At 44.3% G+C, this 14,260-nt stretch overlaps 1 protein-coding gene across 4 annotated transcripts in view; it reads right to left on the bottom strand.

Moving 5' to 3' along the window:
• LOC115173692 (rho guanine nucleotide exchange factor 2) overlaps nt 1-13,326 on the bottom strand; it is a 74,819-nt gene extending 61,493 nt beyond the window's left edge. For 2 of the 4 annotated variants that reach the window (XM_029731998.1, XM_029732000.1), the window contains exons 1-5: nt 11,468-11,533; nt 11,062-11,215; nt 7,178-7,286; nt 5,607-5,646; nt 4,960-5,104 (exon numbers count right to left, since the gene is read on the bottom strand). In XM_029731998.1, the coding sequence (XP_029587858.1) occupies nt 4,960-5,104; nt 5,607-5,646; nt 7,178-7,286; nt 11,062-11,215; nt 11,468-11,496 (477 nt within the window). In that variant the 5' untranslated portion in view covers nt 11,497-11,533. Of the gene's footprint in view, nt 1-4,959; nt 5,105-5,606; nt 5,647-5,797; nt 6,072-7,177; nt 7,287-11,061; nt 11,216-11,467; nt 11,534-13,123 lie in introns of those variants that run through there. The other 2 variants (XM_029732001.1, XM_029732003.1) reach the window with 2 other exon arrangements.
• Between the last annotated feature and the right edge of the window lie 934 nt (nt 13,327-14,260).

The raw sequence follows: 14,260 nt of genomic DNA, 5'->3' as shown, positions 1-14,260 counted from the left end.
CTTATGTGTAATAAATGTATCGTATAGTGTGTGTGGCAGGCTTACAATGATGGCAAAGAAGAACATTTGAGAGTGTGCTGACCCTGGTGCTAGACGGGGTACACAGCTGGAGGTTGAATGTTCGAAGGGGTACGGGACTATAAAAAGTTTGGGAACCACTGAGCTAGAGGGATAGAAAGTTATTGCTTCAAGGTATTTGTACCTGAAAAAACATGATCTAAGTGATTGATGGTTGGTATTCAGCAGTCATAAAAGTATGCCTTATTTACTTTGAAGAACTACGAAAATAGTGATTTGGTCAGACAGCAGCTCTGAGATGAGGAAATTAAGTCAAAGTAATATACACATCAACTGAAATGTTTGATTAAAGTAGGCCTGAAGTAATGTGAATAAATGATGGTTAATAAGTGATACACAGTAATGGGCAGTCAACTACCATCATGGGACTTGTATTAATCGTTTTATTCTGTGTTGTTACAGAATTCAACCAGATTCTGACAATGCATGTTGCGTTGTAGTGGCAGGAAGGTTGACAGTGAGGAAGGGAGAGAAAAGCTGACTGCAAAGCTCTACTGAGCTCACAAGGCAATAAAGTGATTTACTCTGCCCTCTGCTGGACATAACTGTTACAAACACTCTCCCGATAGTACATTGTCAAGTACAAGTAATATTTCAGGGAATTTAACATATGTAATAAACAAGACCTTTGAAATTATTTGCCAATCCTTAAAAATATTTTTTTTCCATTGTAATGTTTTGCTGGTCTTGTTATTACTCGATGTAAGCGGTCAGTCATTGCAAGTGAATGACCAGTCCATTTCATAGTATACTACATAGTTATAAAGACCATGGACAAAGTCCACTGTAACCAACAGAAGGCAATAAGCAAAAAGCCTCCACTCTGTCCAAGGAGTATCCACCCTGTGTGATAAGTACAGTGCAGTCGGAAAGTATTCAGACCCCTTGACTTTTTCCACATTTTGTTACAGCCTTATTCTAAAATTATTTAAATTGTATTTTTTTCCTCAAATCTACACACAATAACCCATAATAAGCAAAAACAGTATTTTAGAAATTGTTACAAATGTATTAAACTGAAATATCACATTTACATAAGTATTCAGACCTTTTACTCAGTACTTGTTTGGGGGGCAGCAGGTAGCCTAGTGGTTAGAGCGTTGGGACAGTAACAGAAAGGTTTCTGGATCGAATCCCTGAGCTGACAAGAAAAAAAAAATATATATATATATATGTCTTTCTGCCCTTGAACAAGGCAGTTAACCCACTGTTCCCCGGTAGGTCTTGTAAATAAGAATTTGTTCTTAACTGACTTGCCTAGTTAAATAAAATAAATACTTTGTTGAAGCAGTGATTACAGCCTCGAGTCTTCTTGGGTATGAAGCTACAAGCTTGGCACACCTGTATTTGGGGAGTTTCTCCCATTCTTCTCTGCAGATCCTCTAAAGAGTTGGATGGGGAGCGTTGCAGCACAGTAATTTTCAGGTCCACTCCTCAAGCCACTCCTGCATTATCTTGGCTGTGTGCTTAGGGTCGTTATCCTGTTGGAAGGTGAACTCTCGCCCCAGTTTGACGTCCTGAGCTCTCTGCAGCAGGTTTTTATCAAGGATCTCTCTGTACTTTGCTCCATTCATCTTTCCCTCGATCCTGACTAGTCCCAGTGCCTGTCATTGAAAAACATCCACCACGCTTCGCCGTAGGGATGATGCCAGGTTTCCTCCAGACGTAATGCGTGGCATTCAGGCCAAAGAGTTCAATCTTGGTTTCATCAGACCAGATAATCTTGTTTCTCATGGTCTGAGAGTCCTTTAGGTGCCTTTTGGCAAACTCCAAGTGGGCTGTCATGTGTCTTTTACTGAGCAGTGGCTTCCGTCTGGCCACTCTACCATAAAGGCATGATTGGTGGAGTGCGGCAGAGATGGTTGTCCTTCTGGAAGGTTCTCCCATCTCCACAGAGGAACTCTGGAGCTCTGTCAGAGGAACCATAGGGTTCTTGGTCACCTCCCTGACCAAGGCCCTTCTCCTCCGATTGCTCAGTTTGGCCAGGCGGCCAGCTCTAGGAAGAGTCTTGGTGGTTCCAAACTTCTTCCATTAAAGAATGATGGAGGCCACTATGTTCAATGCATTTTCTGGTATCCTTCCCCAGATCTGTGCCTTGACACAATCCTGAGTCAGAGCTCTAGGGGACAATTCCTTCGACCTCATGGCTTGGTTTTTGCTTTAACATGCACTGTCAACTGCGGGACCTTTCCAAATCATGTCCAATCAATTACATTTACAACAGGTGGACTCCAATCAAGTTGTAGAAACATCAAGGATGATCAATGGAAACAGGATGCACCTGAGCTCAATTTCGGGTATCATAGCAAAGAGTCTGAATAGTTATGTAAATGACTTTTTATTTTTTTTTAAATTGCAAAAACATCTAAAAACCTATTTTCACTTTGTGGGGTAGTGTGTGTGTAGACTGATGGGGGGGAGGGGGGGACAATTTAATGCATTTTATAATAAAGCTGTGACATAAAATGTGGAAAAAGTCACTGGGTCTGAATACTTTCCAAATGCACTGTTCACAACCCTCTAGGCCTCTAAGCCCTTAGGTTTACTATAATGGGCAAAATTATGCAGTTATCACAATGCTGTGTCTGACTATTCATTAATGTGAAGACTGTTGTATTATCAAATCAATTCTCTGTACTTATTACGTGATTAAACTAACCATGTAAACTTTACCTAGGAAGTTGGGGCACCACGGGAAAATGTTTATAGTCTTTATTTTTCATATTTTATCGATTAGTCATTCTCATCTGAATGTTGCAAACCCTTGGATATCTGCACGATGTCACAACTTCCGCCGAAGTTGGTCCCTCTCCTTGTTCGGGCGGCGTTCGGCGGTCGTCGTCACCGGTTTTCTAGTTGCCACCGATCCACGTTTTCTTTTTCCATTTGTTTTGTCTTCATTGTACACACCTGTTTTCCATTTCTTAATTATTGTTCCCTATTCAACCCTCTGGTTTCCCCATTGGTTTTGTGCATGTTTGTTCCGTGTTAAGCTGTTGCATATGTTTGTGAGCTGAGTTTGTTTCCCTACGTGGAATATTTTGTTGTTTTGTTGAGTAAAGACCTTTATTACTCATTCTCGGTGTCCTGCGCCTGACTCCGTCCCACCTGCTGCACACTGACTCTTGACACAGGAACCGTACTCTCCATAATGAATCAGCGATATACAAATTGGCTAAATTATTTATTTACTAACTAACTAAAATCACAGAAATACATAAACAAACAATACAGTTATTGGTTACTAACACAATGCATCGATAAGTCCCAAGTGGGCTAAACCGCTATGACGGCTTGGTAGACAATGGAAAGGAGTGGGGACGGATAAAGAGCGGGAAAGACAAAATGGATTCACTACACACAGTTGACAATTATATTAATTGAAATGCTAATCCTTTGCACATGAATGGCCGCTCATTCAAAAATAATTGCAATGTATTTATTTACGCCCTTATGTCGTTGTTGTCTTCTCTGTTGGAATCGCCGGTCTGTCTGCTGGAGAGTCAGCTCATCAGAGAGTCTCTGATTAACATCCCCAGAAGTCACAATGTCTTTCGTGGTTGTGGCTTTCTCAGCGGCTCTGGATAGTGTCTGTCGTAATGGATACGTCAGGCATACAGATGGTTGTTGCATAGAATAGTTGCTTCTGCGGTTGTCGGTATTCTCGTACTAGATTTACGTAATTTCCAGCTGCAGACGACTAGTAATTCTATGTCTAGGATTTGCTCTTATTCTGTAGTGATCGATAGTCTTAGAGTTGAACCATTTCCAGCCGTGTAGCCAACACTACACGCTGTATGGTATCCTGGGCCTATAGAGTTGTAGTTGTTAACCATATCAACATGTAGCGTCAGCTCCATGTTTTCTAGTCTAATGTACATTTCGCAAGGAGTGGGTTTTATACTCACTGAGAAAAGTGCAGTCCATGACGCCGACGTAATGTCTATGCTCACTTCGCAGTGGCCACTGACTTGGTTAACTTTATATGAAAACCCATATTTTCTCATTTAGAAGGTTAACATCACATTACATCTTTTCACAAATAGTTCCACGTTTAATCATATACGTTTCACAATATTTAGATGTAAACCCCATAATTAAGTGTACACAACCAAAGACACAGTAATGACTGTTTCCTGTCCTTCATGAGATCACCAAATGAAACACACTCATCATGACTGTCCCTTAAGTGTCCACAGACCACTCTCACATTCTCAAAAATATAAATATTGTTTAATTATTCAAAACTTTTGATGTCCAAGGATGTCTCTGTGTTCCACAGTTTGCATTCCAAACTCACACACTACAGAGCATAGATGCAGCGTGTTTTATGACCGCCATAAAACAGCCGACTTCCCGCTCTTCCCCTCTACGAGAACGAGCACGCTGTAGAGCGGACCCACTGTAACCTGATCCTTCAGATCGTCACAGGAGAGTTATGACAACTTATGGCTAGTTAGGAGACAAAATGATTCCGTTATCACTAGCTATTGACTGAAGGCAAAAAACTAAAATATATACAGACCTTTGACACGTTTATTACTCTCCATTCCATTTTAGTCATGAGTCAACACACCTTGTTCAAAAGGTAAAATCTTTCTGGTCGCCATTCAATATGATCAGCAACACCACACAGTGTCGTTGTCATAATGATATTACCCTATTGAGAAGAGACCTTAGATAAATAATGAGTCGTAGATCTCGTGTGCTGTGGGTTGGTCGGTCGGTTGAGGCCACCGCATTTGGCACATGCACATGTCTTCGAGGGATGAAATCCTAATCTTCTACACCGTTTCTCCTCTATCAGTCTGCCCTTCATTCATACCCGTCGCTGTCAATAAAATATGATTTACTCTACTGCAGAAAGCAGGCCTCTCCTACCTTGCGGTTGCCGGCCATCTTGCGTAGGAAACTGAAGGTGCGCACAAAAGGGCCGCCTGTCACCTCCTCCTGGGCCCGGTCTCTCGTGATCTCCGTCCAGCTTCCCTCTCTCCCCCAGAGCAGAAGACCCAGGTCCCTATCCACACTGAGGGAGAGGAGAACATTAAAGAGAAGAGGGAAAAGGACAGGAAAGTTTGACAAAGAAAAGAGAGAGACAACATGAAAGTTTGAGAGGACACGAGGATGACAAGAAAGGGAAGAATTACAGAGAGGAAAGAGGAACAGAAGACATGAAAGATTTAGATAGATGATTAGAGGAAGGAGCAGGACAGTAAAGGGAATGATAAAAGAGAAGAGAGGAAGTGAGAAACATAGAGAGGTAGAGAAAGAAAGGAGTGCCAGATTGCATATTATCACTGCAGGCCGCTTTTAGCATTGAATGTGAACGGTCATTTAATAACAACATGGGACATGCAACTATAAAATGCACCATGACTTCCATGATAACAGGAAACACAGCCAGAATTGAGACTGCGGTACGAGAGACAAACAGGTCTAGCATGGTTATGGCTGTTTGCTAAAGGAAACAGATCCAAAATGGCGACCTCCTTTGCATGAAAGGAAAAACGGGGAGAAAGGCAACTCACCTCTGCGTGGATCCTCCAAGTTGACCGTAGGGTAAAGTCTCTGGAACACACAGATCAGAAGACACTCACCACTGACACCTTTCTAAACACTCTCCACAGCTTACAGCTCAATAACAGCTATGCCAAGAACAAGGCAGAAATAAAAAGATTTTAAAAAATAAAATAAAAAAGTAGGTAAATGTCCCATTCACCTGATGCTCATTCAAGGGCTTCACTGCTATTTATAACCAAGAATAAACTAGCCAAGCGCAAATAGTAAGTTATTATGAGAGTGAAAGAGACACAGATAGTAGCCTATAGGCTACTAAGTTTGATAACACGGATTAGACGAGAGGGATAGGGAGAGAATGATAGAAGAAATTACAGTAAAACAGTTGGTCATCCAAGCAGTGTGTCAAAATGGAGGAATTGAAGTGGAGGAGACTAGTAGAGAGCGAGAGAGGAGAGATGGGAGAGGTAGCAGTAGAAATGGAGGCTCTGCTATGAAGCTGGTACTGGGGATAACAGGACCAGAGCCCAGACAGAACAAACACAGGAAGAGCGCTTCCGCATTGCTGCACATACACACAGAGATGGAGGCACACACAGAGATGGAGGCACACACACACACAAACCCTCAGAGAAACACTGACACACATTGACAAACACAAACCCTTAAGAAATAAAGACTGAAGCTTACACATGCACTGAAAAACAAAAAGACACACACCAACTGAGAAACATACTGTACACATAAACAGTGAAAACCAGACACTCAGATACTGAGTAAAAACCTGACAAACATACATGCAGAAACTGACAATCATTGACAAACAAAAACAAGCATGCATTTAGTGCAAATTAGAATACCCAATTATGATAATTAAATACACCCACATAAATATGTACAAAAATTATCCAACCTTTGTAAACAAAACAAGAAGGCACAATGAGACAGGGCATTTACACACAAACACATGTACTTTCACTCCGTCTATTAAACGCATGCACGCACACACTGCTATTCACTGACACTGACGTACTGTCCAACTTGAGCCCGATTCAGAGCAAAACAAAGACTGACAAAGTGTGCGTGTGACTAGATACAATACAGATCGCATAAAAAAGGCAAGAAAGATGCTTTGCAGTCAGAGCAGTGTTTGGGAAGAGTAAGGAGTTTATCGACTTACTAACATCTAGAGATGGCTACAAGGATACATTCTGCCCAGCAAACAGTTAAACCATCTACTTTAGAACTTCAAGTAACATTCCTTGGCTGCAGTCCAGTTCTCTACCCTTCTCCACTAAGTCTCCTCATTATGTGCTGAATTTAAAAGGAATGGACGAGGGTACGCTTTAGGGTGTAAGGATACAGAATAGGATCACAGGCAGCCTATGTGACACCTTCAACCATTTGAACTTGTCTGACCCCGGGTTGTGTTCATTAAGGCACACAACAGAAAACATTTTGGAACAGGAAACAAAAATCTGTGTTTCTTATTGGACAGTTCCAGGTAGTCCCTCCCCGTTTCAGTCCATTTTCTTCGTTTGGTGCGTAATAAACACGATCCAGGCATGTAGCGTAGGCTTACCGTAGCAGTTGGAGCGTGGTCGGGGGGCCGTGCTGGGAGGGTTGCTGCGATGCACCACACTGAGGGTTGGGGCCGACGCACTGCAGCCCTGCAGCTGGTTGGACTGTTCCTATTTTAATTAAGCACATATTACACAAAATTAACGATTAGCATTGAACTGCTCCTGTGAACGAACAAGAAGTTGTACTTCAGGTTTTAGTGGAGGGTGAATCCACGTAAACAGCATTTACTCACCTTTTTATTAAGTAAATAATGTTTACGCACCTATCACGCTAAATTAACGTTGACGGCATTTACGTTACTTACTATTCATCTCAATGTTCACCATTGACGAACCTTAGCTACACTACATCAAATCAAATTTTATTGGTCACATACACATGGTTAGCAGATGTTATTGCGAGTGTAGCGAAATGCTTGTGCTTCTAGTTCAGTCAGTGCAGCAATATCTAACAATTCCACAACATATACCTAAAACACACAAATCTAAGTAAAGGAATGGAATAATATCTAAATATACTGCTCAAAAAAATAAAGGGAACATTTAAACAACACATCCTAGATCTGAATGAAAGAAATAATCTTATTAAATACTTTTTTCTTTACATAGTTGAATGTGCTGACAACAAAATCACACAAAAATAATCAATGAAAATCCAATTTATCAACCCATGGAGGTCTGGATTTGGAGTCACACTCAAAATTAAAGTGGAAAACCACACTACAGGCTGATCCAACTTTGATGTAATGTCCTTAAAACAAGTCAAAATGAGGCTCAGTAGTGTGTGTGGCCTCCACGTGCCTGTATGACCTCCCTACAATGCCTGGGCATGCTCCTGATGAGGTGGCGGATGGTCTCCTGTGGGATCTCCTCCCAGACCTGGACTAAAGCATCCGCCAACTCCTGGACAGTCTGTGGTGCAACGTGGAATTGGTGGATGGAGCGAGACATGATGTCCCAGATGTGCTCAATTGGATTCAGGTCTGGGGAACGGGCGGGCCAGTCCATAGCATAAATGCCTTCCTCTTGCAGGAACTGCTGACACACTCCAGCCACATGAGGTCTAGCATTGTCTTGCATTAGGAGGAACCCAGGGCCAACCGCACCAGCATATGGTCTCACAAGGGGTCTGAGGATCTCATCTTGGTACCTAATGGCAGTCAGGCTACCTCTGGCGAGCACATGGAGGGCTGTGCGGCCCCCCAAAAAAATGCCACCCCACACCATGACTGACCCACTGCCAAACCGGTCATGCTGGAGGATGTTGCAGGCAGCAGAACGTTCTCCACGGCGTCTCCAGACTCTGTCACGTGCTCAGTGTGAACCTGCTTTCATCTGTGAAGAGCACAGGGCGCCAGTGGCGAATTTGCCAATCTTGGTGTTCTTTGGCAAATGCCAAACGTCCTGCACGGTGTTGGGCTGTAAGCACAACCCCCACCTGTGGACGTCGGGCCCTCATACCACCCTCATGGAGTCTGTTTCTGACCATTTGAGCAGACACATGCACATTTGTGGCCTGCTGGAGGTCATTTTGCAGGGCTCTGGCAGTGCTTCTCCTGCTCCTCCTTGCACAAAGGCGGAGGTAGCGGTCCTGCTGCTGGGCTGTTGCCCTCCTACGGCCTCCTCCACGTCTCCTGATGTACTGGCCTGTCTCCTGGTAGCGCCTCCATGCTCTGGACACTACGCTGACAGACACAGCAAATTGTCTTGCTAATTGCCTATAATTTCCACCTGTTGTCTATTCCATTTGCACAACAGCATGTGGAATTTATTGTCAATCAGTGTTGCTTCCTAAGTGGACAGTTTGATTTCACAGAAGTGTGATTGACTTGGAGTTACATTGTGTTGTTTAAGTGAGAGTTTGAGCAGTGTATATGGATGAGCAATGACAGAGCGGCATAGGCTAAGATGCAATAGAGAGTATAGAATACAGTATAGATATGAGATGAGTATGCAAGATATGTGAACATAATTAAAGTGGCATTACTAAAGTGACAAGTGTTCCATTTATTAAAGTGGCCAATGATATCAAGTCTGTGTGTAGACAGCAGCCTCTCTGTGCTAGTGATGGCTGTTTAACAGTCTGATGGCCTTGAGATAGAAGCTGTTTTTCAGTCTCTCGGTCCCAGCTTTGATACACCTGTACTGACCTCGCCTTCTGGTTGGTAGCGGGGTGAACAGGCAGTGGCTCGGGGGGTTGTCCTTGATGATCTTTTTGGCCTTCCTGTGACGTCGGGTGCTGTAGGTGTCCTGGAGGGCAGGTAGTTTGCCCCCGGGGAGGAGTTGTGCAGACCGCACCACCCTCTGGAGAGCCCTGCGGTTGTAGGCGGGGCAGTTGCCGTACCAGGCAGTGATACAGCCCGACAGGATGCTCTCAATTGTGCATCTAAAAGTTTGTGAGGGTTTTAGGTGACAAGCCACATTTCTTCAGCTTCCCGAGGTTGAAGAGGCGCTGTTACGCTTTCACCACACTATCTGTGTGGTTGGTCCATTTCAGTTTGTCTGTGATGTGTACGCTGAGAAACCAAAAACGTTCCACCTTCTCCATTGCTGTCCCGTCGATGTGGATAGGGGGCTGTTCCCTCTGCTGTTTCCTGAAGTCAACAATCATCTTTGAGTGAGGTTATTTTCCTGACACCACACAGAGCCCTCACCTCCTCCCTGTAGGCTGTCTCGTCGTTGTTTGTAATCAAACCTACTACTGTAGTGTCGTCTGCAAACTTGATGATTGAGTTGGAGGCGTGCATGGCCACGCAGTCATGGGTGAACAGGGAGTACAGGAGGGGGCTGAGCACGCACCCTTGTGGGGCCCCAGTGTTGAGGATCAGCGAAGTGGAGATGTTTCCTACCATCACCACCCGGGGCAGGCCGTCAGGAATTCCAGGACCCAATTGCACAGGGCGGGGTTGAGACCCAGGGTCTCAAGCTTAATGATGAGCTTGGGGGGTACTATGGTGTTGAATGCTGAGCTGTAGTCAATGAACAGCATTCTTACATAGGTATTCCTCTTGTCCAGATGGGATAGGGCTGTGTGCAGTGTGATGGCGATTACATCGTCTGTGGACCTATTGGGGCGGTAAGCAAATTGAAGTGGGTCTAGAGTGACAGGTAAGGTGGAGGTGATACATATGATCCTCAAAGTCTCTCAAAGCACTTCATGATGAGAGTGAGTGCTACGGGGCAATAGTCATTTAGTTCAGTTACGGATGAGGCAAGGGATACCATCTGGGCCAGCAGCCTTGCGAGGGTTAACACGTTTAAATGACTTACTCACATTGGCCACAGAGAAGGAGAGCCCACAGTCCTTGGTAGCAGGCCGCGTCGGTGGCACTGTATTATCCTCAAAGCAGGCAAAGGTGTTTAGTTTGTCTGGAAGCAAGACGGTGTCCGTGACATGGCTGGTTTTCCTTTTGTAGTCTGTGATTGTCTGTAGACTCTGCCACATACGTCATGTCTCAGCCGTTGAATTGCGACTCCACTTAGTCCCGATACTGACACTTTGCTTGTTTGATTGCCTTGCGGAGGGAATAACTACACTGTTTGTATTCGGCATAGTCCCAGTCACCTTTCCATGGTTAAATGTGGTGGTTCATGCTTTCAGTTTTGCGCCAATGCTGCCATCGATCCATGGTTTCTGGTTAGTGTAGGTTTTAATATAGTCACAGTGGGTAAAACATATCCTATACTCTTCCTTATAAACTCACTCACCGAATCAGCGTATACGTCAATATTATTCTCTGAGGCTACCCGGAACATAGCTCATTCCACAACTTTCATAGCATTGAAAGTCTACGGTTTTATCAATACATGCATCTTCATTCAGACTGAATGAAAGCCTGCTAGTCCAATCCCACGACCAGGGCTCGCTGATTCACAGGCTCACCTCCAATACGGAGTAGTGCTGCGGGTCGGACCCTGCCTCCTCCTCCGTGAGGGAAGACAAGGAGCCCTCCTGAGTGATGGGGTTCCTCCCCACTCGCCGGACGCCCAGTGCCGCTCCCAGAACCTTCTCCATCTCCAGGTTCTCCAGACTCACACTAAGGGAAGAATCAGTTCAATTTAACTTTATTTATCCCTTAGATAGGCATTGTCAGTTTACAAATATCAAAATCCTCCATAAATACATACGAACACTTCCCAATAAAATACATCCCCTGCAACAATATTAGTAGAATAGAAGTAGAGAGATCAGAGAGAAAAGGAAAATATTTCTAACCAACTTTGACCCCTACACTTCTGAATAAAGTATCCACACACATACACACTCCCATTCACTAGTTACCACTCACTATAGTTGCAGATGAGAGATTGTTTCCATAACTCCTGGTAGGTATCAAGGCAATGAGGGTTGACTGACACTGTCCCACACAGCTGTGTGTGTTGTGGTTGTAACACTGTCTGACTGGACATGTCATTCTGTGTGTGTGTGTGTGTGTGTGTGTGTGTGTGTGTGTGTGTGTGTGTGTGTGTGTGTGTGTGTGTGTGTGTGTGTGTGTTTGAGGGGAGGGGAGGGGAGGGGAGGGGAAGAGATGTCCAAGGATGGCAGTGCCAGTACAATGGCCACTCTCAGGGTGGTGTGTGTGTGTCAGAGAGAGGGAGGGTGCCCGTACCAGTTTGAGTTTGAATGCATGTGCTTATATGTGTGTGAATCTGGACACTGTGGAAACACTGAACACTGCTCATTCTCTTCCCAAGACAGGGCCGTTATTGGATAAACCACTGTTTAACCAACCCTTCAGTTTTTACCAGTCATATCAACAAGATTTCATCAAGGTTTGTGCCACATAATGATTGACTTTGTACCTACCGCCCACAGAAATGTGCTATTGTCAGGTCAATCACGTGGTAAATGAGGTGAAAAAGAGGCTGGAGTGAGAGACGTATAGTCAGTCTCCTAAACTAAAAAGGTATTAAAGCATTTTTGGATTTTTCTCAAAAGAGAGAATAAAAGAGCGTGAAAGAAGGACAGTGAGTAGGAGGTTAACTATCAGTGAGCAGTCCCTCCAGGATTCCGCAATCGTACAAAAAGAGGGCTCGCAATTTCCACCAATCACTGCACCACATAATATGGTTCAATCAAGCCAGTGAATCGCCACACGTCAACAAATTTTCCCCCTCGTCAGTGCATTTTCGCAACAACTTTGATACAATCATTGCATATTGCCAAAGAAAAAGTCGAAATTGATGCAGCAAAATCAAGCATTTTTACCCTGAAATATCACAAAAAAATTACAGCGCAATACTGGAGGGACTGCTTGAAATTCACGTGAATACGGCTTTCAAATAAATCATGATGTTGATAGAATTATAGATCAAATTTTTTTTTCTACCCCTTTTCGTGATATCTAATTGGTGGTTACAGTCTTGTCCCATTGCTGAAACTCCCCTACGGAAGAGGAGGCGAAGGTCGAGAGCCATGCATCCTCCGAAAAGACCCTGCCTAGCCGCACTGCTTCTTGACACACTGCTTGCTTAACCCGGAAGCCAGCCGCATCAATGTGTCGGAGGAAACACCGTCCAGCTGGCAACCAAAGTCAGATTACTGGCACCCGGCCTGCCACAAGGAGTCGCTAAAGCGCGATGGGACAAGGACATCCTGGCCGACCAAACCCTCCCCTAAGCCGGACGACGCTGGGCCAATTGTACGCCAAATAAGTCTCCCGGTCACGGCCAGCTGTGACACAGCATGGGATCGAACCCGGGTCTGTAATGGATGTTGATAGATTTGACTGTAGATTTGGGTGTCAACATGTGATTTAAGAGGGTGTGGATGAGAGTGTCTTAACTTACTATAATGTAGTTATGTGGTGGGACTGGGTACGGTGACAGTAAAACATTTCCATTGCTTCTGTATAATAGATTGTAAAGAAAGATTGTACTGTAAATGGCTAAAATGTAAACATAAGGATTCCCATATAGAATTGTATGTTTAGGGCACCCCCTACCTGTGGTTGTCGCTGGGCTCCGTCCCCTGCTGCTGCACTGTCAGCACAGCCACGGGCTCCCAGCTATGCCTCCTCCAGGGGTCCAGGTGGGTGAGGTGACGAGTGGCTGGAGAACGCAGGGTCACCCCTCCGGAACCTCCAATCCCCTTCACCCCAGGGCCTGGGGAGCATGGTGGGGAGGGGTACGGGGAACAGGGGGGGGCGGGTGGTGTGGTGGAGGAAAAGGCCGGGAAAGCTGGTGGGTGGGCATAGAGGGAGGAGGGAGGGGTGGTCGGCATCTAGATGAGGGGTTAAAGTAAGAGAGGGATACAGTGAGAACTCATACTGTTCACTAGGGTTGGGCGATGTCAATCTCCATAGGAGGAATGTGGACAGGTTATTGGCCATGTGGTTTTTAACATCATTTCTTTCTTTATAAGCTTAAACTTGTCATTTTCTATAGGCTATTGATATTGTTTGTTCTCTCTCATTATTAGTTCCCTGGCTACCTTAGGGGCTATTGAAATAACAGATTTCCATTCATTCTTTGATCGAGAGAAAGCCATGCATAAAATGATGAAGTGTAGCCCTCAGTCATTCATATACTGAACGGAGACTGAATGGAATATAGGCCAATTTTTTTTTAAGTTAAACAAGCCTAAACCCCATGCATCTGACAGAGAGAAACAAGATTTTCTGACTGGACATTTAGCGTTGCTTTGGTGGAATTCTCCGCTCAGTCTATTGAAATAGACTATAGCAAATAGGCAAATTACTCTGAATATCACTTGTGTGCTGCCCTGCAATACGATGACACTCGTTTCTTCTTTACTGCGGGCACTAGTCAAGTTCAAATAGGCTAAACTACCGTCTGTCACCATCGACGATGGTTATCAATCATCATCATCAATAGACCATGCTATCGTAATGTCACCCAACCCTCTGTGCACTACAACATTTTCAGACACAGAAAAAGACAGATAGTTGTACCCTGTGGATCAGGTTTCTCAGGGCCCATACTCCAGAGGAGAATAGTTCACTGCTCCCCCACAGGTCAAAGGATGTCATGATCAATTCAAACTTCCACCTTGACTGGCCCTAGGACAACAAAAATAAAAAATAAATGGATATGAGTGACTAATATTATACATATAACCA

The sequence above is a fragment of the Salmo trutta genome, chromosome 34, assembly GCF_901001165.1.
Source record: "Salmo trutta chromosome 34, fSalTru1.1, whole genome shotgun sequence".
Lineage (NCBI taxonomy): Eukaryota > Metazoa > Chordata > Actinopteri > Salmoniformes > Salmonidae > Salmo > Salmo trutta.
Note: the sequence above shows the minus strand (reverse complement) of the source record. Positions and strands in the feature narration are given on the sequence as shown.